General features: G+C 44.9%; 1 protein-coding gene across 1 annotated transcript in view; it reads right to left on the reverse strand.

Annotated features, from left to right (window-relative positions):
• The window catches only part of LOC311235661 (adhesion G-protein coupled receptor V1-like), a gene marked incomplete at both ends in the record, with an annotated part of 226226 nt that overhangs the window by 175197 nt on the left and 24689 nt on the right, over nucleotides 1–26340 (reverse strand). Inside the window, 10 exons of the mRNA XM_084323125.1 lie at nucleotides 6978–7712; nucleotides 8021–8244; nucleotides 8960–9086; nucleotides 16771–17031; nucleotides 17334–17457; nucleotides 18067–18230; nucleotides 18747–18927; nucleotides 19671–19856; nucleotides 22384–22510; nucleotides 24497–24720. Coding sequence (XP_084179251.1) covers nucleotides 6978–7712; nucleotides 8021–8244; nucleotides 8960–9086; nucleotides 16771–17031; nucleotides 17334–17457; nucleotides 18067–18230; nucleotides 18747–18927; nucleotides 19671–19856; nucleotides 22384–22510; nucleotides 24497–24720 — 2353 coding nt within the window. The remainder of the gene's footprint in view (nucleotides 1–6977; nucleotides 7713–8020; nucleotides 8245–8959; nucleotides 9087–16770; nucleotides 17032–17333; nucleotides 17458–18066; nucleotides 18231–18746; nucleotides 18928–19670; nucleotides 19857–22383; nucleotides 22511–24496; nucleotides 24721–26340) is intronic.

The raw sequence follows: 26340 nt of genomic DNA on the forward strand, positions 1-26340 counted from the left end.
TCTATGAATACTGGTGACGCTCAGCGTCATCTGCACTAACCTCACTTCGTGCACATGCACTGAATAAAAATCCACAATGTACCTTTACATACCAACATTCGTCTGGCCACACCCCTATCCGCTACCTTCATAAGCAGGTGTGTGGCCACACACTCGCCTCCTTCCCAATCTTTCACCACAAGGCGAGATCAAAAGGCTGCAGTGGCGTCCAGACGCTGAGCGTCACCAGTATTCATAGAACTTGGTTATATTCATAACCTTACGTTCTATTTCATACTGGCTGCCGCTCAGCGTCATCTGCACTACGGGAACTGAGCAGGAGCCTGAAGCTCGACAAATGTACCCCACTGAGGCCCCCCACAACCATCAGAACCGGGGAAGACCGAGCCCCCCCAACCCTCCCTAATGGAGGATACCCCCCCTATTGGAGGACGGGAGGGAGACGGATCCGACCGTGCGAAGAGAAACTTGAGCAACTCAACGCACAGGGTGAGCAGACCGTGGCTTGACCCCACGACTACCCACACGCACAACCCGCATGCCACCAGGGAACGAATGGAAGGAACAAACCTCGTTACCGCCCCCAAAAACACGTGGTCGAGAGCAAACTCAACCCCGTGGCAAGGCCGTAGCAGCGGAGCGCGAAGGAAGACCCAGACCCACTGAAGGGACTGGATCCCCCGGAAAAAGGGGGCCCGGAGAGGTCAACGACGCCACAGCATCAAGACCTCACCAGGCGGTCACTTAGTGACACCGCCCCCCACATCGCCAGCATATTCGGACAGGGCCCCTCCAAGAGCGGGCCCTTCCCCCCACTAGTACGCCGCCTGGCACACTGACCCTGACAACTCAGGCAGTCAGCATGGCCGTAACTCGAAGCACACAAAAGGCTACACTACAGCGGAAGCAGGCAGCGCACCGGGGAGACGACCCCAGAGGGGGTCGATCCCTCAAACCAGGCAGCAGGCGTTTGACCCGAGCCTGGAGCACTGCGGACGAGACAGGCGCCAAAGGGGTCAACTCAAAACAGCACCCCGGCGGAAGGGGCGTATGCTGGCATTGTTGCGCACCATGACAAAGCCTCCACCAAAAAACCCCGACCCAGAGGGGCAGAGGCAGAGAAGGCTGACACGATTGGCAGACGTCATGAACGTGCAGGGGCACACTCAACCGGGTAACCCGGGAGTTGACTCTGCTCCAACACACCAGGGAATCAACCACCCTCTTGGTACCACATGCGGTGGTTGTTCCTATAACCCCTCAAGAAAAAACTCCAAAACACACCTGCGGGTATACACTGGCTATACCGCAGTACAAGTGTTTCAGTTTTCAAAAAGGGGTTATTCCAGGCCTACGGGTCGACGAAACACAACTTCAGACCGGGCCCGGCGGCCCGGGAAGCACACAGGGATGCCAGAGGAGGTCCAGAAGACCACCCCAACAGCCCCCTCTTCGCCATGCGTAAGAGAGGAGCGAAAAGAATGGAGAACCAGCCTCTTCACGATAGCGCAGGGTACAACATGTACCCAACAAAGGGCCTCCATAACGCCCAACCCTGTGACACCCGGGCTGACCCGGCATTTTTTCCCCCGAAAAAAGCACAAGTCCCTCAGGGTACCAGAACAGCAGATCTGCGTCCCCGGCGGACAACGGGTTAACTGACCTGGACCAGCGTGACCAGAACCAGTCCCGTGCCCTAACCACGCCGACATCCCCACTCCAAGAGAGGGGGTAGGTACGTGTGTCGATCTAAAACATGAAAAGAGGGCGCCACCCAGACGGTTCCATTCGTACCGCGCTCAGTGGCCCACCCCAAGGGCGTGAGACCCCTCTACCTATGTTTTGATCTATTCCGTTAACATCCCCCAGATATGAACGAGAATTCGTCGAGACCTAGTAACAGGCGCTCGGAAGAGAAAACCTCCATCCCAGTTGCCCTATAAAAACGCCGTTTTAATAACGAGCAACCAAGGCGTACCAGCCTCATGCGTGATTCTTATCAGAAAACACCCCGAGCCAGCACTATGTACGCGTCGAGACCCAAACACATCAATGGATAGTCTAACCAGACACCAGACATTGGTCCTTCAAGTCGCCTGGGAGAACGACAAGGAGTTGTCGTGCTTCATATTCTTCCCTCTTTTTATTAAAAAGAAAGACACACAGACTGACATGAATCCCATGTGACGCGGCTGAGGGTAAAACATTTTTCATTCTTACATCCCGTCACCCTCACCACAGAGAGGAGACGGGAATCCTCAGAGAGACTTCCCACGTGAGCCATGATTTGAAAAGTCACGGTAACATTGAGCCATGTGACCAACAGACTCAAGTTACACGTATATCGAGCGTAGCAGAACACTAAGTTCCTACGCTCTGCCGCGACAACTTGACAATGACAGACCCTACATACGGGTCTGAAAAAACTCACAGAAGCCGTCGTCCAATAGAAACGTGCCCAGTGACGTATTCTATGACGGGGGGAAACCCATGACTCAACCGCCCGTGATAGGTGCGGAGTCAGGGAAACCCTTCCCCCCCGTGCCAAGCTGCCTAACAGCTTGGTCGGACCGAATGAAAAGAGAGTAAAAAAAAAACGACCAATCAGAAGAGGGAAGGAGGGGTTTATCCGGTACCCCCTCGCAAGCCCAACCCTTGAATACGACAACAACAATAGCCATATGATACCTTAAGTAGCCAGTATGCTAATGAACAGCGCAAAGCTAATTCAATGCGCTCTAGCCACAGACAAGTCTGTGAACAGGGTTTATAACCAGGCCAAAGTTATATATGTGTGAACCAGACACCCGTGTTTATGTTGCAAGACACAGAAAATCTGATAGAGAGAGAGAGCGGCCTGAACCGCGGTACCTTTACACACACAAGCATTACTGCAGACCAACACAACAGTGTTGCGGCTCAATATCACTGTTTAAGCAACAGAGCACACAACTAACCTCTACCTTTATGTGAAGACCTAATCTTCAGGTCGAGGCAGAAAAAACCTTTTTCAACCGAGTGTAAGCTGCAGGCCTTGCTTAAGCTCTATAACATGAAAATGTAGCGACCAACAAGACTTAAAAAGTCTAGCCCTTCTATCAATCCCACACTAGCGAAAGGTTCACACATCGTATCCCCATCATATGTAGTGAATAAACACACAGTTTGTAACAAAAAATATTCCCTCCAGGAGGGACCTTTTATTTCTTTACAAAATCATATGTTGGGCCAGGAAGGGAACAGGGGGGACTACAGAGGGAAAAAAGTCACTTTTAGCGACGCCTGCCACGAGCCGCTCGGGACTTGCCACCCCGGGGAGCCCCGGAGGGACGGTAAAGGATAGGAGGCTGGTCACGACGATTCCTACCGTCACCTCCGAGCGTGGATGGGCCGGCTGCAGTGGCGGAGGCGCCCTCTCTCCTCCTGGCCTTCTTTGCCGAAGGTCCAGCAGTGGCGGTGGTAGCAGTGGCGGTGGTAGCAGCGGCGGCTACGGCGGCGGAACCCCGACGACGAGCCTTCCGTCTGACTCCACCGGCGACATCGGGCGGGGTAGAAATGAGGCTGGAGCACGGAACGCTCCTCCTGCATCTCCCTGCAGGTTGAGGTCATCAGCTGCAGCGCCGACCCGAAAAGCCCAGCATCGGAGAGGGGTGCCGTCAGAAGTGGAGGCCTCTTCCTTTCCGGCACACGCGCCTGCTCCAGCCAAAGGTGGCGCTGGACTAGAGTGGCCAGGGCGCATACTTTCCCAGCGGCTATAGCCTGCGGCTGGATCAGATGCAGGATGGCTCCTGCCGACTGGGCGAGCTGATCATGTTGCAAATCGGTCAGCTCCGTACCGCCCGTCAGTATCCCGGACATGAATCTCGCCAGCTAACCCAACATCCGCGTACGAGGGACCCCAAGGAGACCTATCACCCCCCTCCAGTGTTACCTGGACGGGCGGCGGACATGTCTCCACCGGGGCGTCAAATAAGAACCCGTCTGCTCCTACCATGTAGTCCTCTGTTTCCATCGGCCATGGAGAATCAGACGCATCCTCATCCGGCTCCAGCAACTCACCAAAACCAGGCCGTTCGCGTCTACAAGCCACCATCTTACGACGGGAGCGAGCCAACGCAAAAAGTTTGCGTCTCAAATCCTCCGCCACCAGAGGAGCCGGCCGCCCAACAGCGGACGACTCTCCGGCAGCAAAGGAACCAGAGCCGGACCCAGGCCATCGCACAGGAGACGGCGCTGGTGCACCAGCTCCTTGGAGAGGCAAACTATCTATCGGACGCCTACCGGGCACGGCTGCCGACCACGAAAGTGGCCTCAACCCCGCTCCAAGACGCACGACAGAGGAGGCAATGGAGAACCGCTGGTGAAGGGTAACGTTGCTAGCGCGACCCTCCGAGGTAAACATTATGACTTAGCTTTTTTCTTTTTAAAGTTTATGAGAGAAAGAAAAAAGCAAGAAAAAATGTAAACACGTAACTCAACTTTCTTCAGCTTAAACAACCTCGTCAAGTGATGTATACAACAGGCACTTCCTTGTGGTGAAAGTGAAGAAGGAGGCGAGTGTGTGGCCACACACCTGCTTATGAAGGTAGCGGATAGGGGTGTGGCCAGACGAATGTTGGTATGTAAAGGTACATTGTGGATTTTTATTCAGTGCATGTGCACGAAGTGAGGTTAGTGCAGATGACGCTGAGCGGCAGCCAGTATGAAATAGAACCTACATTATTATGGATTTATTCAGTTTCTTCTGTCCACTAATTCTTACTTTTTCTGTGACTCTTTATCTCTCTCACCCCCCTCTCTCTCTATCTCTCTCTCTCTCTCTCCACCTGGACAGACATTCTAAACATCCCTCTAGATAGCTATCTCTTTGGGTAAGCTTACTGCCTGATGGGCATGTCTGCACTCTACTTAGTCTTCTGGTTAATCCTCTAGTTAATTTCCTCTAGTTAATTTCCTTTTTAAGGAGAGTGGGCAGTTTCCTCCCCCAGAAGGAAATATAACTCTAGATAAACAGAAAAATATATAATCTATGAGGCTATTAATCATTTTTATGATCCATTTGAAAACATCTACACACTGCACAACTTATAAACTCATAGAGGCAGCTTGTAGAACATTTATTTATGTACATTATTCTTAATCTTTTAAGTGTGTAAGTTTAACCCATAACTCTGTATTATAGCATGTACAATAATATACAATACAATGGATATATACAATAATATATCCACACCTGTCTGTACCTGCACATAATCATTTTGCATATCTGTATACTATATCTATATCAGTACATATCAGACTCTTATTAGTTACGCTGCTGGCCAGTATGACTACTACCATACTGTAGGCCTATACTTCTGTATCACTGTCCAAATTATATTACAACTCATTACATCTGATTAGCATTACACTCAGTAGTACTAATTTATATATTTTATATCACCTGTACATTGTATATTACTATTGCACTTTACTGTTACATTTGCACTCTGATTGGATGCCAAACTTATTTTCGCTGTACTGTACATGAGCTGTATAATGACAATAACATTTTCAATAGAATCTAATCTAAAATGTAATTACCATAGGAATTCAGTTTTTCTTCAAATAGGCCTCTCCATTATGACACAAGTTGACCATCAAGTGGGGTCAGAGCACAGGGTCAGAGCACAGGGTCAGAGCACAGGGTCAGAGCACAGGGTCAGAGCACAGGGTCAGAGCACAGGGTCAGAGCACAGGGTCAGAGCACAGGGTCAGCCATTTGTGGAGCCCCTGGGGTTCTGTGTCTCGCTATTGCACTTCAACAGTGACAGACAATAGCTGCTGTCACAGGGCTCAAACCTGCAACCTCTACAGTTAAGGGAGTCTGTCTCTCCGAACCAAGAGGCCACCCTGCCGCACTCTTAAACTGATCTCCTCGTTAATCTCCTCTTTCAAGAGAAATCACGCCATACAGCACGGTGGCTGTGGAACATACTCGTATCTCTAGAGCGCCAGACAGAGTAGCCAACCCCCCCACTGGAAAATAACTGGACAAATTGATTAAGTCTGCCACAGTGAGCGGGGACAAAGCAGAGAAACAAAGACATCCGTCTCTGGGGTTGAGACAATAACGCCTTGACATGCGGGTGTCTATGTGTTACTGTATGTCCAGTGTGATTGAAGTCAGCTAAACACACGTCTGGAGGACAACAGGCAGCCGCTATTGTCTTCGGTTATTAGGGGGAAAAGAAGATGCCGGCTGCTTCCCTCCTGTGTGTGTGTGTGTGTGCGTGCGTGTGTGTGTGCGTGCGTGCGTGTGTGTGTGTGTGCGTGCGTGTGTGTGTGTGTGCGTGCGTGCGTGTGTGTGTGTGTGTGTGTGTATGTAGGGTGTGTATGTTTAACTAGGGACTCCCTCCAGATGTTGGAAACAAGAGGGGAATAGCTCTCACACACACACACACACACACACACACACACACACACACACACACACGCACACACACACACACACACACGCTCACAAACACAAACCACCACTGACGCCATGTTAATAAAGACATGACAGCTGAAATTACATGTATGTCTCTGACACGGACTACGGCATGTCTGCTAAAACGGCAGGAGGACATATTAATGAAAAGCCTGCAGGAGACGTGACGTCTGTTCACTGCAGGATCTATAACACAGGTACCAACACCTCACAACTTTAACCAACAGACATGTTCAGTTTTGTCATTCAAAATGTTGAAATCCAATTCAAAATGAGTTTTGTGCTTGAGAAGACTATTGTCTCATTAAAGAACACATTTAATAATAATAATAATAATAATAATTAATTTTATTTGTATAGCGCTTCTCGGAACCCGAAGTCGCTGACAATAGGCAGATAAACAAAGAAACAAAAGGAACATAAGCCCACGGGGGAAACAGGGAAGACAGCACGAGGTACACAGAAACAGAAAGCCACAGTAACAAACATCAGAACATCAACTCACCGTCTGCAATGCCCTCTCCCTTGATGCTCTTCACCCTCCCCAGCATAGGAACCCCATCCAGGAAGAACTCAATAATCCCGTCGTCCACTGTGACGACGACATGCAGCCACACGTTATCCTCCGCGAACCTCTCGGCGGTGGCCCGGGCCACCTGAGTGTGGTTAGATCCCACGGCCGTGTAGTACAGCATCACGCTGACGTGAGACTCGTTAGTGTGGACCTTCACTCCGTAGTACAGCGTCCCGTTCCTCGTTCCCTTGGAGACGATGAAGCCGTCGGTGTCCGGCCTGGGCACCAGCCAGGCGGAGAAGGTGAAGTTGCCCGGCGCAGCGGGCCCGTCCTCTGGGGAGATGGTGCCGTGGGCCGCCTGGAGGCCGGAGAAGAACCGGGCGTCCGTGCCGGAGTGGTGCCTCCTGGCGTGGGGCCGGAGCTCCACCTCCCGAGGGAAAGAGGCGGAGAGGAGCAGGTCATCCATCGCGGGAAGGCCCTCTGGGAAACGTCCAGAGACTATTTCCCAGGCGACGCGCACGTCGCCGAAGGTGCCCTGCTGTCGGAGGATGGTGAAGGAAGTGACGTCGGACATGTCGTCCTCCGACAGGACGTCCTCGGCCACTTCCTGGTCCAGGTTGTCATCGGCGATAGCAAAAACGCCAAAGGGGTCATCGTTGAAGGGGATGAGGACGGAGGCGTTGAGGGACGTCTCGGCCAGTCGGCCACCTTTGCCCGGGTAACCACCTGTGAGGTGACAATATTAGAAATGATCATTTTTGTAAACCATAGTATCCTATTGTAACTGAGATCATTAATATGAGGAATAACTACAGTATAACTGTCATTGCACTGTAAAAGCTCTGGAAATATGTTAGACAGCTGTAGAAAAAGGTAAAACAATTGTGGTGGGAAAATGCTGTTGAATGCTGGAATCCTGCCGTTTGTTTTTAAATGATTTTTATTATATCATATTGACATTCCCTCCCCAAGCGTCAGGATAATCAATTCATGAAGAATGGTCAATACAAAGACCACATCCTCTCGTATCTCACCTGAGATGTTGACCAGCCGGAGCACGTAGGACTCGATGAACTCCGGTAGTTTGTCCGAGATGGCCTCCAGGACGATAGGCTTGGTCTCTTGTCCCGTGGTGAAGGTGATGGAGCCAGAGGTGTTAGTGAACTCCTGGCTCTCCTCCAGGGGCGCCAGAGAGTCGTTGGCGTACAGCTGCCAAAACACCGTCACGTCACCAAAATGACCCCTGGCCCGCAGGACACTGGAACAGGGAAAGACACAGAGTTTAGCCAATCAAAAGCCTGGTGGAAATATGAGTCCGCTCTCTAATAAACAGTGTTGTCAAATCCAATTATCTCTACACGTGTGGTGAGTTGGAGTATTGTGTATGTTCATAGTTGAAGACAGAGGGGGTGCTTTTCAGTTTCAGTTTCAGTTTATTTAAAAAAAGGACAGTACACGTTAATCAACATTTCTGTAAATGTGTCAGTTTTAGCCAGCTGGCTAATTCGCAACTGTAGTCCTTTTGGCAAGATGTTATAAGACCGACCATACACCTAGAACAGAAGCATTAAAAGTAAAACACAGTTTTACACAGTTTTACACAAATGCATGCACACGTTTCAAAATGGACTCAATGTGGTTCTGAAGGGTTTAATCATATGTAAGAGAAAATGCAAACGTGTTCACCAATAGCTCATACAGTAGCCTAAATGTGATTTCATAGTGATGGATTAAGACTAGAAGACCTAGTTTCTAGTTTCTTTATTAGTTGTCATACAGAATACAGAATACTTTGCATGAAATTTTTATTTCTGTGTTGCTCCTGAGAGTGTGCTAGATAATAACAAGATAGTATAACATAAGTATAATAAGTATGAAATAGAAAGTCAAGAAGTCAAGTACGTAAACAAGTGTAAACAACAAAATTGTAAACAACAAAATTGCTCCTAGATCTTTAAGTAAAAGCTCCTTACTAGAAGTTGTTGGTCCTGCCTTCCGCCACAGGTTTCTCTGTCGAGTCCAGTGAGAAAATCCCATTGGCATCATCGTTGGCCTCAATCACCACAGTAGCTGTGCCCGCTCCGTACACAACAGCATCACCTGTGTGCACACACACACACACACACACACACACACACACACACACACACACACACACACACACACACACACACACACACACACACACACACACACACGCAATTATTGGGGTAAAATCTGTGCCCACGTTTTAATGTTGTCTCAGTGTCATTGTGGCCCGTGTCCTCAAAGAACCAGAGCCTGGGATGTCCTTCACATTTACAGACCACTTTATGTGCCATGGAGTCTGATGACGAGTGTACGGAGTCTGTAAAAACACAGAAACACCTCTCATCTTATTTTTACAGCAGTGGACTCAATGAGAGAGGAGGGTCATAAAAAAAATGTAGGCAAAAGCAATTAAACGTCCCGTCGAGTGGAACTGGCACAAGAAGAAATAACGTGATGCTCCCATTTAAACTTCAACATCTTGACTGGGCTGAACAACATCAGATGTGAAGAAAGAACACGTCTTCTTTAAAATCACTGCCACTTTGTTCTCCACATGGGCATGTTTTACACAAGATATACAGAGAGGGAGACGTGGCCGTTTTATGCCGGCCACATTGTTATTGTCATGCTAAATATCACCCCATGGAGGAGAGACTGTTCTCGTTAACATAGCACGCCATAACCATGGCAACCGAGCGTATTCATGAGAGAAATAAACGTCCAGAAATAAGAGTTCTCTGATGAGCTGAACGAAAACTGGGGACTCCATCACACCCTGTGCCGTTTTATCTATTTCATTTTTAAAACCGTTTGACTATTTGAAATGAGAAATATCTGCTACCCGTAACAGCCTACACATATCAATCTGTATGCAAATCCGCTGGTGAATGAACCAGCCACGGTAAACAGGTTCCAGTGTGAGTTTGACTGACTTCCAACACGAGGCTTATTGACTCCTAACACAAGCTCCTCTACTCGGGACAATCCCCTGGCTTAGACCAGAGGCTACCCCTTACTCTACACTACTCCATCAGTAAACGGGCGGAGAGGCCGTTTGGAGTGGTCTGTCTTTTATGCCTAAGAGAAAGTCTGGCGTCTGGTAATTAAGGTCCTGTTGAGGCCCACCGGCCTTTCATCCCCATCCCTTATACACAATACCTTCAGGTAGGGCTGGGCGATATGGCCTAAATATGATATCACGATATTTTCTGACCTTTCGGCGATACGCGATACACATCACAATGTTTTTCTTTTTTTCCCCAAACAATTCATTATGAGGCTTACCAAGACAGTATTTGAGTTTGCAAGCTAACATTAAAGACAAAATAAAATACCCATGCATTTAGCCTTTTTATATTATATATTAGATTTAGATTATTAGATTATATATTGCATATATTTAGCAATGAGATATTATATGATTTAGATATGAAATATGATGAATTGAAAATGGGGGACCCTGATGTAAACAAGACGAAAGTCTTTCTCTGGTCTGCATCCCCTTAACAATTGTATGTATTGAGCTGTACTGTACCCATTCTGCAATATGTTAATAAAGTTTTAAATCAATCAATCTATCAATCAATCAATCAATCAATAAATAGCATTTTAGCATTTTTATGAAACTACTGTATATTTGTATGTCTCTAAATGTTTTGATGAATTGAAAATGGAGGACCCTTATGTAAAAAAGCCGAAAGTCTTTTTCTGGTCTTCATGCTCCAGTCCACTGTTGTTGTAGTGAGCTGTACTGTATTGTACCCATTCTGCAATCTGTTAATAAAGTTTTCATTCATTCAGACGGCAAACAGAATAATTTTGATTGACAGTCGAGTCTGCCAATTACGTCACACCACTTGCACCCGCCCTGCTGTTCTTAGCACCAAATCGGCAAGCGCGTATTCATGTTATACTTCCGCTTTTGTCCGCCATTGATTTTGACGAGAGCTCAACAACATCAACAACGTTAGCTCCCCGCGGCCGACGTTTAGCTTTTAGCTCCGCAGGATGACTAAACGAGGCATAATGATTTTACTGCAACGAATGTTATAATAAAAGCCTTTCCATACATCTGTCTGATTGAAAACTTTATTAACAGACCGCAGAATGGGCACAGGTTGAGATATGAACGAGTAATGCTTGGTATCTATCTAGGTTGTCCTCGGACGTTGCTATGTTCGGGTAAATACGCTGATGTTATTGAACGTGTAACTATATAACGTTAATGCCACAAAACGAATGCATTTTTATTTTTATTTCTTTTAGCATTTTTACAGCTTTTCTTGGTCACGCAGGACTGACAGAGGAGAGGGCGAACGGGAGGAGAGGTGGGGAGGACATGCGACAAATAACGTCGGGTGCTGGGATCGAACCCGGGTCGGCCGCGTAGGTGCGCAAGGCACTATGGTATGCGCCACGAGGGCGCCCCCACGAATGCATTTGTTAATCATAAGTAGTAACTTTGATGCAGTAGTGTGTGTGTGGGGCGGCGTTGTTCAAAAGTTTGAACGTGTGGACCAGTTTGACGCGACACAATCCTCTTGGGCAAAACATCACGATATCCACGATACGTTTAAAAAGTGTATTGTTAATGAACTGTACCCGATATTTATATATTAATATCGTCATATCGCCCAGCCCTACCTTCAGGATCACTGCAGTCAATGCTAAATGACCTAGACGCTCTCCAATGTACAGAAAGTACTGGCCAGGAGAGAGGAGTGCATGAACCATGGGGGAATATAGTGGGCATCGCGATGAGGTGTGATTGGTCCTTTGTTCCTCAAACTATATAAACCCAGACGTACTATATTAACCCAGACGTACTATATTTGTATTTGTATTTATTGGTTTAAAATACAGAGACAGTGCATATTAAGGAACATTTGACTGTAAATATGCCAGTTTAGCCAAGTTGGCTAATTTTCAACTGTAGTCTCTGGGGCAGGTGACATGAGCACAACAATAATCAAAACACAGTACAATAACTAAAACACAGCAGGAATCAGCATAGGTTACTGTTACAAAGGGTCAGATTAAACCGAATATATATATTTATTACTTGAGATATATTGTATAGTATTTGTATATCGTCTGATATCCCTTGTATATTCTTTGTACATATACACGGAATATCCCTTTACCTGGTACAGGCCAGACCATAATATTCGTTCTCCTATTGGACAGCGACCCCCTAGGCGCCACGGCCATACCCCCAATGTCTAGTTCAAAGTCACCGCTAAGACATGTCTCAACATGCCCAGGTTTGCGCAGTAATACGAGACAGAAATAAGGCTGGCACTAGATTATTCACCTTACGTATAAATACGTTGCAGGTGGATACAGCAGTTGTGTTACCCCAACAAGTTGAAGCCTTCACCACGATACAACGTGCTGTGAAGTGGGCCCGTTTTGCCCCGAAATAGAGCCTTGAGACCGCGTGCGAATTGATAGCTAAAGTGTCAGAGTTTAACGCTGTATCATCGAGTTCGACCTATTCTATTATTAAGTAATAGTCTATTATGTATAGTGTATCGTGCGGCTACCGTTCTACAGTGACCAGCATTACCAACGTTTCATCGTACCGAGCTAGTGTGCTTATCCAGGCTGGGCGGCCTAACCTTGTGCCGCCATCCGAGGAGCCCTAGACGAGAACCGTGTGGATATGTACACTGGATAACCTACACCGACGAATGCAGAGCCCTTTTCGGCTGGATTATATTGCTTTGGTCCTGTGGCTGCTGGAGCAGAGAACCGTCTACCCCCACTACCGTGTGGGATTTACCCTGTGAGGAGCCCCGTCGAGCCCGCCTCTAGGACTCAGAGGCTGGCTAGCTTTCATCCATGCTGCAGTGCATACCGGAGTATAGCTGTTGCTTTGTCTAAGGACCAAGGGATTATTGCACCGTCTCCTGTACCTGGAGTCTCTTTATTCCTCGTTGATCCAGACTTTTGCTCCCGACAATTCCTCTCCCCTGCTGGCTTACAACCGGAGGGAACCCCCCTAGTATCTCCAGCTGACCTACGAGTGTACCTTATATAATTCTTATGCTACAGGTGGTATTAATTATCCCCTTCGTAATATGCTCATGGACTTACGCTCTTGATTCATGCACATTCTTCGCCTTACAAGCGCGACTCTAATTCTCAATACTGTAAGATAATATTGATGCTCTTCTAATAAATATTCCAAACAGGACTTTCTTTGTTAAGCCGTGTTATTGTGTGGGTGTTCATCACATATACCTGTGTACTGTATGGCCAGTAGTAAAGTACATAACTCAGTAGTGGTTTAATGATACCATACTCATTCAATACAGTCAGGGAATTGTACCCCTCAGTTACAGTTACAATACACTAAAATACATACAAATAAATACATTAAAATACAACCCCTCAGTTAAAAAACATAGTACAATAATTAAAACACAGTAGGAATCAGTATAGGTAACAATACACTAAAATACATACAAATAAATACATTAAAATACAATCCCTCAGTTAAAATGGTCGCACACTTGACCATCTCTCAACCATGATTTTAAGTTAGTTTTAAATGAGATGTAACTTTGATACTCCCTGAGCCGTGTTGGCAGACTGTTCCAGGTGTGGGCTGCTCTCACGGAAAAGGCTGTCTGACTAAAAGCAGACCTCCTGTTTGGGACTACACAGTCCCCTCTGACTACAGACCTGGTATATCTATCAGCAGATGCTTTCTGTTTTATGAAAGTACAGAGGGGGGGAGGAGCCAAGCCATGTAAGATTTTATAGGTAAGGCAGGCATCTTTGAATTTGACAAGATTGTCCCAGCTCAGTAGGTTCTGGTTTGCTATGCTATAACAATGGTGGTGGCTGTTTGTTTTCCTGTCCAGAACTTTCACAGCCTGATGGTAAACTACCTGTACAGATCGTAATGTTGTACAGGAGGCTTGTGTCCAGCTAGTCAGACAGTATGTTAAGTGTGACATAATAATGGCATTAAAATACAGTGCTGCTGCTTTTGTTGACAGAGAGTTTCTGATGTGACGGAAGTTTGATAAGTGAAACTTTGCATTGTTTACTACCGATTTGATTTGTTTTTTAAATGTAAGATTGGAGTCCATTTTTATCCCAAGGTATCTATATTCGGATACAACTGTCAACCTTTCTCCTCTGACATAGACATCAGGTGAGACAGTATTCATCAGCCTCTTTGTAAAAAACATGCAAACAGTCTTTTTGGTGTTTAAATGCAGACATGAGTTAGTCAACCATTCAGTGACCGATGTCAACACCGCTGTTAACTTGTTTGCAGCTTGCTGCTTGGTTTCTGCATGGACATAAATGACCGTATCATCTGCATACATCTGGATGTCAGACTTATTGCATACAGCTGGAAGATCATTAATGTATAAACTAAACAACAGCGGTCCCAATATAGATCCTTGGGGGACACCAAAACCACAGCTAAGGGCAGAGGATAGCTCACCATTTGCCCTTACTCTCTGAGTTCTACCTTCAAGATAAGACTTCAAGATAAGATATTAACCCAGACATACTATATTAACCCAGACGTACTATATTAACCCAGACGTACTATATTAACCCAGACGTACTATATTAACTCAGACATACTATATTAACCCAGACATACTATATTAACCCATACATACTATATTAATTCAGAGGTACTATATTAACCCTTTACCGGTCACTTCTTGAAATACCTGGAAATTCACAATTTCAACTCTAGAATGTTATTTTGGTGCTATTTCAAAAGTTATCTACAATTTTGAAATAAAAAAGAATTTGATTTTCCCCCTGTAAATTAAGGTTAATCAAAGTGTCCGTAAACAGGCCCTCGACCGGTACCCCTAAAAATGTGTGGGATATGGGGCATATTTTTCCTTAGGGGGCATATCTATGAAACTTGGCATGCTGATTCATAACATAAAATAAATAAGAAAATGTATTGGGAGTTTTCTTGAATTTGCGTTGCCATGGCAACAGTAGCCGATAAAGGCCCAAATAAGAATAGCGGACAAAACTATATAACTACATGGTACTACAGGGTACTACAGGGTACTACATGGTACTACATGATACTACATGGTACTACATGGTACTACAGGGTAATACATGGTACTACATGGTACTACATGGTACTACATGGTACTACATGGTACTACAGGGTACTACAGGGTACTACATGGTACTACAGGGTACTACATGGTACTACATGGCAATACAGGGTACTACATGACAATACAGGGTACTACATGGCAATACATGGTACTACAGGGTACTGCATGGCAATACAGGGTACTACATGGTACTACATGGTACTACATGGCACTACAGGGTACTACATGACAATACAGGGTACTACATGGCAATACATGGTACTACAGGGTACTGCATGGCAATACAGGGTACTACATGGCACTACATGGTACTACAGGGTACTACATGGCACTACAGGGTACTACATGGTAGAAGTAATACCCTAAGTGTGACTGACTAGATGCATCGGGCATGTCTAAAAATTGACACTATGTCACTTCACCTGAAGGGGCATATGACCGTTTATGGCTTCACCACTTTTTAGCTAACAACAAATCCTGATTTCACTAATCCTATGCAAAAAACACCTATCCCATCCCATCCCTAAACACCTATCCCATTAACTGCAAAAATGAGTAAATGTTATCAATTCACCATGACTTGTTGAGGAAATAATGGCGTTTGAAGAGTAGAAGCAGGTGCAAAAATTAGAATTTTTTTAATGTGGTGAAAAGAAGGAAGTTGCAGATCCCCAGGGTCTATCCTGATTGGTCAGATGGGATGGTGACAATATCTGTGTCATAGCCTGACCTGTGCTGATTGGCTGTAAGACGTTTTTTTCATAGATTAAAGATCCCCCCCTCTCCCACCTGGCTAAATATATTGTATGGGGAAGTGGCCAAAAATGGTTACTTGGCCGGTAAAGGGTTAACCCATACGTACTATATTAACCCATACATACTATATTAACTCAGATGCACTATATTAACTCAGATGTACAGTACTATATTAACATAGACATACTATATTAAAGTAAATGTTATTGTTTACACTGTTTTTTTTCTCATGTTTTTATATATATTTGTGTCTTTCTACTATTACCCTGTCCATACTTGTACCTCACCTCCCCCCTCCACCATGCTGCTATGACACCCGAATTTGCCCTTTTTTCTTTATCTTATCTTACATTAAAAAGAAAACATAAAAAAACCCATAAATAACCAGTTAATGACAGCGGATAACCATCTCTCAAAATAACCATTATGTATATCCCTATTATCAATACACACTGTGGCAACCCCAAGCCACCACTGGGCTTAGTGATTGAAGGACGCTATGTAACGGCCCATATTTGGGCGTCCGCTTACAGACGCACCTGTCGCTAGAAGGCCATCAAGACCAACTAGCAAATCACGACGCGGTGCGTCTGTTGAGGAGGGGGAACTTAATGGGGCCCGAGAGCACACTCTCACTCTCTCGTATCAGGGGCAGGGAGACAGACCGCTAGGCGGCCCAGCAGACAGTGTTAATAGAAGTCAGAGAGAGAGAGTGAGGAGAAGAGTGAAACGTTTGTTTGTTTTATTAGAGAATAAAGAAAAGTATTATTTTGGGAAACACAACCCGTCTGTTTGTTGTTTATTCTGCCACCCCTACACCTGGAATTGCCACAACACACAGTGACCGCTAGTTGGACGGGAAGCCCATCCCCCACCTGTGGCGTTGTAGAGAACGATGTAGAACGGCTCGTCAGTCTCAGGTATGTCGTCATCTTCCACGGCCACCGAGATGTTCTTCGTCCACTCGCCGACGTCGTACACCAGCAGCGTGTCGTTGCTCAGCGCGGCAAGGTCACCTGGCGACGCGTCGCCGTACTCCACACGGTACATCACCGTGGCAACAAAGTCTGCACGCCCCGCCCTCAGGACAGTGAAGTTGGCCACGCCCCCTTCCTTTAGCCGGACCACCACGGGCTCTGAGGGGGGAGGGGCGGGGGGGAGGACAGAGGGATGAAAATGGGAACAGGAAAGGGGAGAGAGATGTGGAGAGGAAGAAAGAGAGAGAGAGAGAGAGAGAGGAGAGAGAGAGAGAGAGAGAGAGAGAGAGAGAGAGAGAGAGAGAGAGAGAGAGAGAGAGAAGCAGGCAGACCATTATATTATCTTTCACTGCCACTAATTAATCATTCACATATTCACACATGTAAAAAGAAAACGTCTTTCATATCAACTCAAGGAGAATGAAATCACTTGTATGAACTGCATGTGGAACGAAAGCTACCTGCAAAGTAGACAGGGTCGTCGTTCTTGTTGATTTGTAAACTGGCATTGAGTACATTTCCCAGCCTCGCTCCTCCCATAACATCCATCAGAGTGACAGTGAAGTTCTCCACGTCCTCTGGGATCTTCAGCCAAAAGACAAACAGTTAAACAGGTGGACCACATGGCATGTGGAAGAACTATTTAAAAAAAAATTATCTTTTACCCCCTTCTTTTTCCGTTTTTCTCCCCTCCCAATGTTAGTCGTTATGCCAATTCCCAATCCCCTTCCTGGTCGCTGCGCACTCTACCCCCTACCGTCGGTCCGGGAGGGGCGGAGGCTATCACATGCTTCCTCCGACACATGTGTACCCAGCCCACCGCTTCTTTTCACCTGGCAGCGCGGACTCTCACTGGGAGAGTGTAACGTGTGGAAGGTCACACTACCTCTCTTAGATCCTTCCCTCGCTGTGCAGGCGCCCCGACCGAACTGTAGGAGTCGCTGTTTACAACGACCAGGACCCACCCACCGGCTTCCCTCCCGCTGACTCTGCCAATCGAGCCAGTATGACGGCCGGCCAAGCCGGAGGCAACGCTGACAGCCGGATTCGATACCAGTGTCTCTTGCGTTGGTGACGAGCGCTTAGTCCGCTGCGCCACCCAGCCGCCCTATGTGGAAGAACTATTAAGAGATGTGGAGCAGCCTGTACGCCTTCCCCTTGTTGTTGGTTATAGATATGGGTGTTGTGCTCTACCTCATCGGGTACGGAGATGAGGGTGAGGTTTTTCAGGTACTCCCCCTCTTCAAAAGTGATGTTTCCCTGCATGGGGCTAACGTCCCAGGACGGGGCAGGCTCTAGGACCCAGGAAACCGTCACATCGCCAAACCGCCCCCTGTTCCTCACCACGGGGTACACGGCTGTGTGGGGGAATCCCAGGACGGAACACGACATTAGGACACAAGACCAACATCACGGCAGGCTGCATGCAGGTGGTTTCAACTTGACAAAAATACTAGCAAACGCAAATCTAGGCTTTCTAGATCATCTGACCACAGTTGATTTCCAGTCGGCTGTCACATCAGATGGTTTTGGTTGATGGAAAAAACATGTCCATCATTGCGGACAAGATGACTGTAATTTGGGACTTCCATTTATGAAGTCTGCAATACAGAATTAATTGATAAGACACAATTATCATAAAATACAAAAAATATATATAAAATACATACAAAATGAAGTTCTTAATAATATAATAAATATAAATGCTGTTTATTTTGCTGTATATTTATAATTTTGGGTGAAATGGGGTGGCAACTTACATTTAAAAAATTTAAATACGTATTTTTTATATTACAGAAATCGATATAATAATATAATATAATAATAAGATATAATAAGCAGTGCAGCTCCACTACGACACTCCTCCACAGTACCTTGGTGCGTCTCGTCCCCTTTGCTCTCGTTGATGGCCTCCACCAGTCCCCACTGGATGAACTCTATGACCCCAAAGGGGTCGTCATTCTTCCGCACTGTGATGTTGACCTCCCTGTGGTTGCCAAGACGACTGGGTGGAGTGCTGTGGCTGCTAAGTACCACTGAGAAGTTCTCATCCAGCTGCACATATGTGCATGCGCGCACACACACACACACACACACAGACACACACACACACACACACACACACACACACACACACACACACACACACACACACACACACACACACACACACAGACACACACACACAGACACACACACACAGACACACACACACACACACACACACACACACACACACACACACACACACATGAGACAATGATAATGGACCAAACAGAAGTCTGTTCAAATCATAATCTAAGAGCTAAATGTTGATCTTTGTTGCTACTCTTTGCTCATCAAAATCTTATAGTAATTGTCAGAAGAGCATTAATGCTATTTTTTTTTGGTGGAGGTTAATATTAGATTCGATTCGATTCGTTTCGATTAAAATGTATTGAGTGCAAGGAACAGTAAAGTGCAACAGTAATATACAATGTGTAATTGTATATATTATATATACAATTAAACTGGGTATACAATATATAAAGTAGTACTACGGAGTGCAGTGCTTGCTAATCAGATGTATGTACAGAGTTTTAATATTATGTACAGTGATACAGGTATAAACACAGTATGGTAGTAGTCATATTGGCCAGCAGCGTAACTAGTAAGAGTAGGTAAAGGATATGTACAGTTATAGATATAGTATCCCAGACTCATACTGTGGTCTACTCCATGTCCCCTGTGCTCCTATACCTCGGGCACCCCATCAGGCCATGCCACCAGCACCACCACCACCTCCCCCGTGCTCCTACCTCGGGCACCCCATCGGGCCGTGCCACCAGGGCCACCACCACCTCCCTCTCCCCGGGCTTGAACTCCAGGATGCCCGTGGCGCCGTAGAACTCGGCGTTGCCCGGTGGCACGAGGGAGTAGCGCACCAGCTGTTTCAGCAGCTGGCCCTGGGCTCTGACCACACGCAGCTCCACAGCCTCTCCCTCCTGGAAGTCAGGAAGCAACACATGTTTAGGCACTAGTAGATAGAGTACAGTAGACATGATACACTAGTAGATAGAGTACAGTAGACATGAGACACTAGTAGATAGAGTACAGTAGACATGAGACACTAGTAGATAGAGTACAGTAGACATGATACACTAGTAGATAGAGTACAGTAGACATGATACACTAGTAGATAGAGTACAGTAGACATGATACACTAGTAGATAGAGTACAGTAGACATGATACACTAGTAGATAGAGTACAGTAGACATGATACACTAGTAGATAGAGTACAGTAGACATGATACACTAGTAGATAGAGTACAGTAGACATGATACACTAGTATATAGAGTACAGTAGATATGGGACACTAGTAGATAGAGTACAGTAGACATGAGACACTAGTAGATAGAGTACAGTAGACATGATACACTAGTAGATAGAGTACAGTAGACATGATACACTAGTAGATAGAGTACAGTAGACATGATACACTAGTAGATAGAGTACAGTAGACATGATACACTAGTAGATAGAGTACAGTAGACATGATACACTAGTAGATACAGTAGATACGAGATACTAGTAGATAGAGTACAGTAGACATGATACACTAGTAGATAGAGTACAGTAGACATGATACACTAGTAGATAGAGTACAGTAGACATGATACACTAGTATATAGAGTACAGTAGACATGAGACACTAGTATATAGAGTACAGTAGACATGATACACTAGTATATAGAGTACAGTAGACATGATACACTAGTAGATAGAGTACAGTAGACATGATACACTAGTAGATAGAGTACAGTAGACATGATACACTAGTAGATACAGTAGATACGAGATACTAGTAGATATAGTACAGTAGATACGAGATACTAGTAGATAGAGTACAGTAGACATGATACACTAGAGTACAGTAGACATGATACACTAGTAGATACAGTAGATACGAGATACTAGTAGATAGAGTACAGTAGACATGAGACACTAGTAGATAGAGTACAGTAGACATGATACACTAGTAGATACAGTAGATACGAGATACTAGTAGATATAGTACAGTAGACATGAGACACTAGTAGATAGAGTACAGTAGACATGAGACACTAGTAGATAGAGTACAGTAGACATGATACACTAGTAGATACAGTAGATACGAGATACTAGTAGATATAGTACAGTAGATACGAGATACTAGTAGATATAGTACAGTAGACATGATACACTAGAGTACAGTAGACATGATACACTAGTAGATAGAGTACAGTAGACATGAGACACTAGTAGATACAGTAGATACGAGATACTAGTAGATAGAGTACAGTAGACATGATACACTAGAGTACAGTAGACATGATACACTAGTAGATACAGTAGATACGAGATACTAGTAGATAGAGTACAGTAGATATGAGATACTAGTAGATAGAGTACAGTAGACATGAGACACTAGTAGATAGAGTACAGTAGACATGATACACTAGTAGATACAGTAGATACGAGATACTAGTAGATAGAGTACAGTAGATATGAGACACTAGTGGATATAGTACAGTAGATATGAGACAATAGTAGATAGAGTACAGTAAACATGAGACACTAGTAGATAGAGTACAGTAGACATGCGACACTAGTAGATACAGTATATGAGACACTAGTAGATAGAGTAGATATGAGACACTAGTAGATACAGTAGATATGAGACACTAGTAGTTAGAGTACAGTAGATACATGTATGACACACTAGTGGATAGAGTACAGTAGATATGAGACACTAGTAGATATAGTACAGTAGACACGAGACACTAATAGATAGAGTACAGTAGACATGCAACACTAGTAGATAGAGTACAGTAGACATGGCACACTAGTAGATATAGTAGAGTAGACATGATACACTAGTAGATAGAATAGAGTAGATAAGAGACACTAGTAGATATAGTACAGTAGACATGATACACTAGTAGATAGAATATAGTAGACATGAGATACTAGTAGATATAGTACAGTAGACATGAGATACTAGTAGATAGAGTAGAGTATATATGATACACTAGTAGATAGAGTACAGTAGATATGAGACACTAGTAGATAGATTATAGTAGATAGATGGAGGAGTAGTTTTATCAGCCTGGATCAGGGCTGTACAAATTGATCAGTGAAACCAGTGTAGATGAATAGTTAAAGGTGCACTCCAAAAGTTTAGATTTCCAATAGCTTGGAATGAGGACCGTGTAGTCTCAACCACATACAATTATGTGTAATAAGCAACTCATTTGATGGTTGAGTCTGCACCGTTCTCACACTATGTCACACTCTGAGGCCATCAGTTATGATTGGAGGATCAAGAAAAGAGGGCAGGGTTTGATATAGGTCAATTAGGACTATGTCGACTCCATTAAACTGTGTGCTACTGTACCTGGTCGTCATTCCAAACAACTGAACAACTTACAGAGTGCACGTCCACAAATAAATATGAACACTTTGTGGAGTGATTCCAGCCTCGACTTACGCTGATGACCCATGGACCTCGAGAGAAGGGCGAGAACTCAAACACTCCCCCGGGGTCGTCGTTCTCCATGATGACGATCTCTCTGCTGGTGAAGCCCGACTTCAGAATCTGGTTCTCAGCATTCGTCCTGGGACAGAGACACAGAGGGGAGGCCAGCAGCGGAAGAGGAACGACTGTCAGTCAGTGGTGGAAGAAGTACACAGTTATTTTACTTAAGTAAAAGTAGAAATACCCAGATAAAATAGCACTCTGGTAAAAGTCCTCAGCATTCTATTATGCTGCTCTGATGGCATGTGGTCCAATTACAGTATGCTGCTCTGAATACGTCCTCTTGAAGTTTGCAGGTTTCAAATGTTAAAGTACATCATTTTTGCCAATCTTTTCAATGCTAAATAAAAAGAAAATTCAAAGTAACTAGAAATGTATTGGAGAAAAAAGTACAATATTAAAAAAAAGTAAGAAAGAAAGTTCCCTAAAATACAAGTAAAGTACTTTACCTACAGTACTTGAGTAAAAAATACTTACTTACTTCCCACCATATATATATATATATATATATATATATATATATATATATATATATATATATATATATATATATATATATATATATATATATATATATATATATATATATATATATATATATATATATATATATATATATATATATATATATATATAAACCATAGCCCTATATTCGCATGGTAATACAAAATGTGTCAACAACATAGTATTAAAATGGAACAGATGTTGAGTCATCTTAACAAATATATATTTAATATTAATATTAAATATAAGCGACACGTTCAGTATTTCATGTGGTCTGGCGTACATGTTGCCTCCAGTACGAGGAACAGTATTTGGATGTATTCACAACAACCAAGGCTTCGTGAGACACAACACTTTTGAACCTCGTCCAAAATCAAGCAACACGTTATGAAGAAGAGCTTAACCTTAATCTTTAAACTTGTTAATCAGTACATTCCTGGCATTGTGTGATGATGCTCATTCACTTCTCGGTCTGTACGCTAAAGGCCTTCTGTTTAGACCACTCTTATTAACCATGTCAATCACCCTCCAAGCATCTCTATCGCTCTGCATGGGGGCGCTGGTGTATGCGTCTGTGTATGTGTGTGTGTATGTGTGTGTACGTGCGTGCACGTGCGCGCGGGTGTTGAGAAAATCAGAGCCAAGCAATCACCACGTAACAAGTAAAGTGGAGACAAAGAGTGGACAAAACGCAAAACACTCCAAACAAACACTCCCAGCTGAGGCGCTGCATGCATACAAACACTGACGTCTTTACAAGAGGACACAATCAAGACCAGTTCAATAAGGGTAAAACACATAAAGAAGATTCCCCCCATTTACTGCCCACAACCACACTTCTCACACCCCCACAGACCCCCCCCCCCCCCCCCCCCCCTGCCCCCACACATCCCAAGGCCCTCGTCCCACACATTAACCAAATGCCCCAGAGATCCTGAAGTGGCCCTTTTCTAAAAAGAAAAAAAGAAAAAGAAAGACAAAGTCGTGATTCACGCCACACACACAAAGGGGAGCCGGGCTCACTCCACTCTAGACTTACCCGAAGTACACTACAAAGCGCTCAGTCTCCACCCTGCAGTGGAGTAGTGGAGGGATTCTCATCAGAATTTAACACTTGAGTTAACCCCCCCTCTCTATCCAAAAACAAAGGATTATCATGATTATTCTGATACGATTATTGAGTTCACAAACTATGTCTGCCTGACCACAACCCATTAGAGGAGCTGTAGGTCAAGCTAGGAGTCATATAAGGCAGGATCAGAAGGTTCCCTGGTGAAAAGGTCAAACGGATTTCTACTTTTTCCAATAAAATCTTATATTATAGGAGTAAAAAACTTGTATCCGGTAACTTTACCTTCCAGCAATATCGTATTGGATTGGTTATTTTTTGGGGGGGTTTCAAAAGTTCTTTCCTTTTGTAATATTTGAACTATATCTCTCTAGCATTTACGATATTCTAATTAGACTTGATGATGCATTTGCATTAACAAAATGACATTTACAAAGAATTAGAATGAACCAAACTAAACCAGAAGCCTCTCTCGAGCGCCAGCATCCCTACCTGTCCAGAGAAAGCAGCAGGGTCTCATTGACCTCTGGTATATCATCAGCCATGACGGTGAGGTTGATGGAGGTGTCGCTCTGCCCAGACAGGAAGATCACGGAGCCGCCGGGTGGCTTCATGTCGCCAGGGGTTACGTCGTCGCGGTTGACTCCGATTGGCTTAAGGCTCCAAAACACCTCCGCCTGTCCATCTGTCCCATCCCGCCGTAGAGGTATGGTCAACTGTAGGGATCAAACATCATGATACTCAATCGGCAATTCCGTTTCTAAGGGCAACAACAGAGTAAGTATTATAGGCTACATACAGTAAGATAAGATAAGATATTCCTTTATTGATCCCCTTTGAGGAAATTCAGGCATCATAGCAGCATGGGGGGGTACAGGTACATGGTAATAGTAGAAGACATAATACAGATAATAAAATGATAGTACAGTAGAAAAGTAAAAATAGGTAGTGTAAAAGATTAGGGCTGTCAGTTTATCGCGTTAATTAGATTAATTAATTACACAGCAAATTATCGCGTTATGAAAATTAACTAAAAATGTATTACAATTCTCTTTTTTTTATATATAATATTCCATAAGAACGTAGAATACACATTTACAGACTTTCTTTTAATATGGTCCATTTGCATGTTCTTGGTATCTGATTCTAGGGACATCTAGGGCGCCTTCTTGTACGCTGTGACCTGCTGGGGCAGCGGACTGAGAGCAGGGGACACAACCAGGCTGGATAAGCTGGTCAGGAAGGCCAGCAGCGTGGTTGGGGTGGAGCTGGACTCTCTAGCGAGGGTGGCGGAGAGGAGGAGCCTTGCTAAGCTCTAGGTCATCAGGGAAAACCCCACCCACCCACTATACACAGACTTGGCTGACAGGAGGAGCATGTTCAGTGCTAGGCTCACACTACCCAAATGCAGCACTGAACGGCACAGGAAGTCCTTCATTCCAACAGCCATCAGACTATACAATGCAGCCTCCAGGCTCCACAACAGGGGGCAGCGACGGCTGCCAGACATTGACCTAGGACTAATAGGAACCCAAGGAGGACAATAACAATACCTGATGCATACTGCACCTTATGTGACACTGTGAATACTGTGAATATATATTTCAGTTAGTTAGATAGTTAATTATATTGACAAATTTGTTTACACTGCTGTGTTGTTTTTTTACTACCTGTACCCCGCGTGAATATTAAAGGCAACCTACTTGTGTTCAGCCTTTCGTTCAGCGTTTCTCTGATTGGCCACGCGGCCACGTGACCGCGCTGCCGCGCGGCAGAGAGTTGCGCCGCCCGCGGCAGCGGCCGTCTTCCGTTGTAGAATTGTTTACATCAGGGTGAACGCTGTTGTATTCGCAAATATGAGAGCCAGCAATACGCAGCTCCAGTTAACCTAATTTATACCGTAATGAATCATTAAAAAAATATACCGTTAACTGGAATATGTTGTTTCTTTACACATATGTTGGGATTATGTAATTGGTTTGTCATGACAAAACAATAAAAATCGCTACTTTACATCAGGGTGAACGCTGTTACGCTGCCACCACCCACTTCAATAACAGAGCTCTCATATTTGCGAATGCATAAACTATATCTTAAATTATGGCTATGTGTCTAATATGGCTGTCGCGAAGTCATTGATAAGCGACAGCCATATTAGACACATAGCCATAATTTAAGATATAGTTTATGCATTCGCAAAATATGAGAGCTCTGTCATTGAAAGGGCTTCTACAACGGAGCACGGCCGCTGCTGCTGGAGCTGGACCAAGTCAAGCCGGCGGCGGCGCACGGAAGCCGGCGTGAAACCACCGCATCGCCCCGCTGGTGCTTCAGCA

Source organism: Notolepis coatsorum, assembly GCF_963971535.1.
Source record: "Notolepis coatsorum genome assembly, chromosome: 10".
NCBI classification, from domain to species: domain Eukaryota; kingdom Metazoa; phylum Chordata; class Actinopteri; order Aulopiformes; family Paralepididae; genus Notolepis; species Notolepis coatsorum.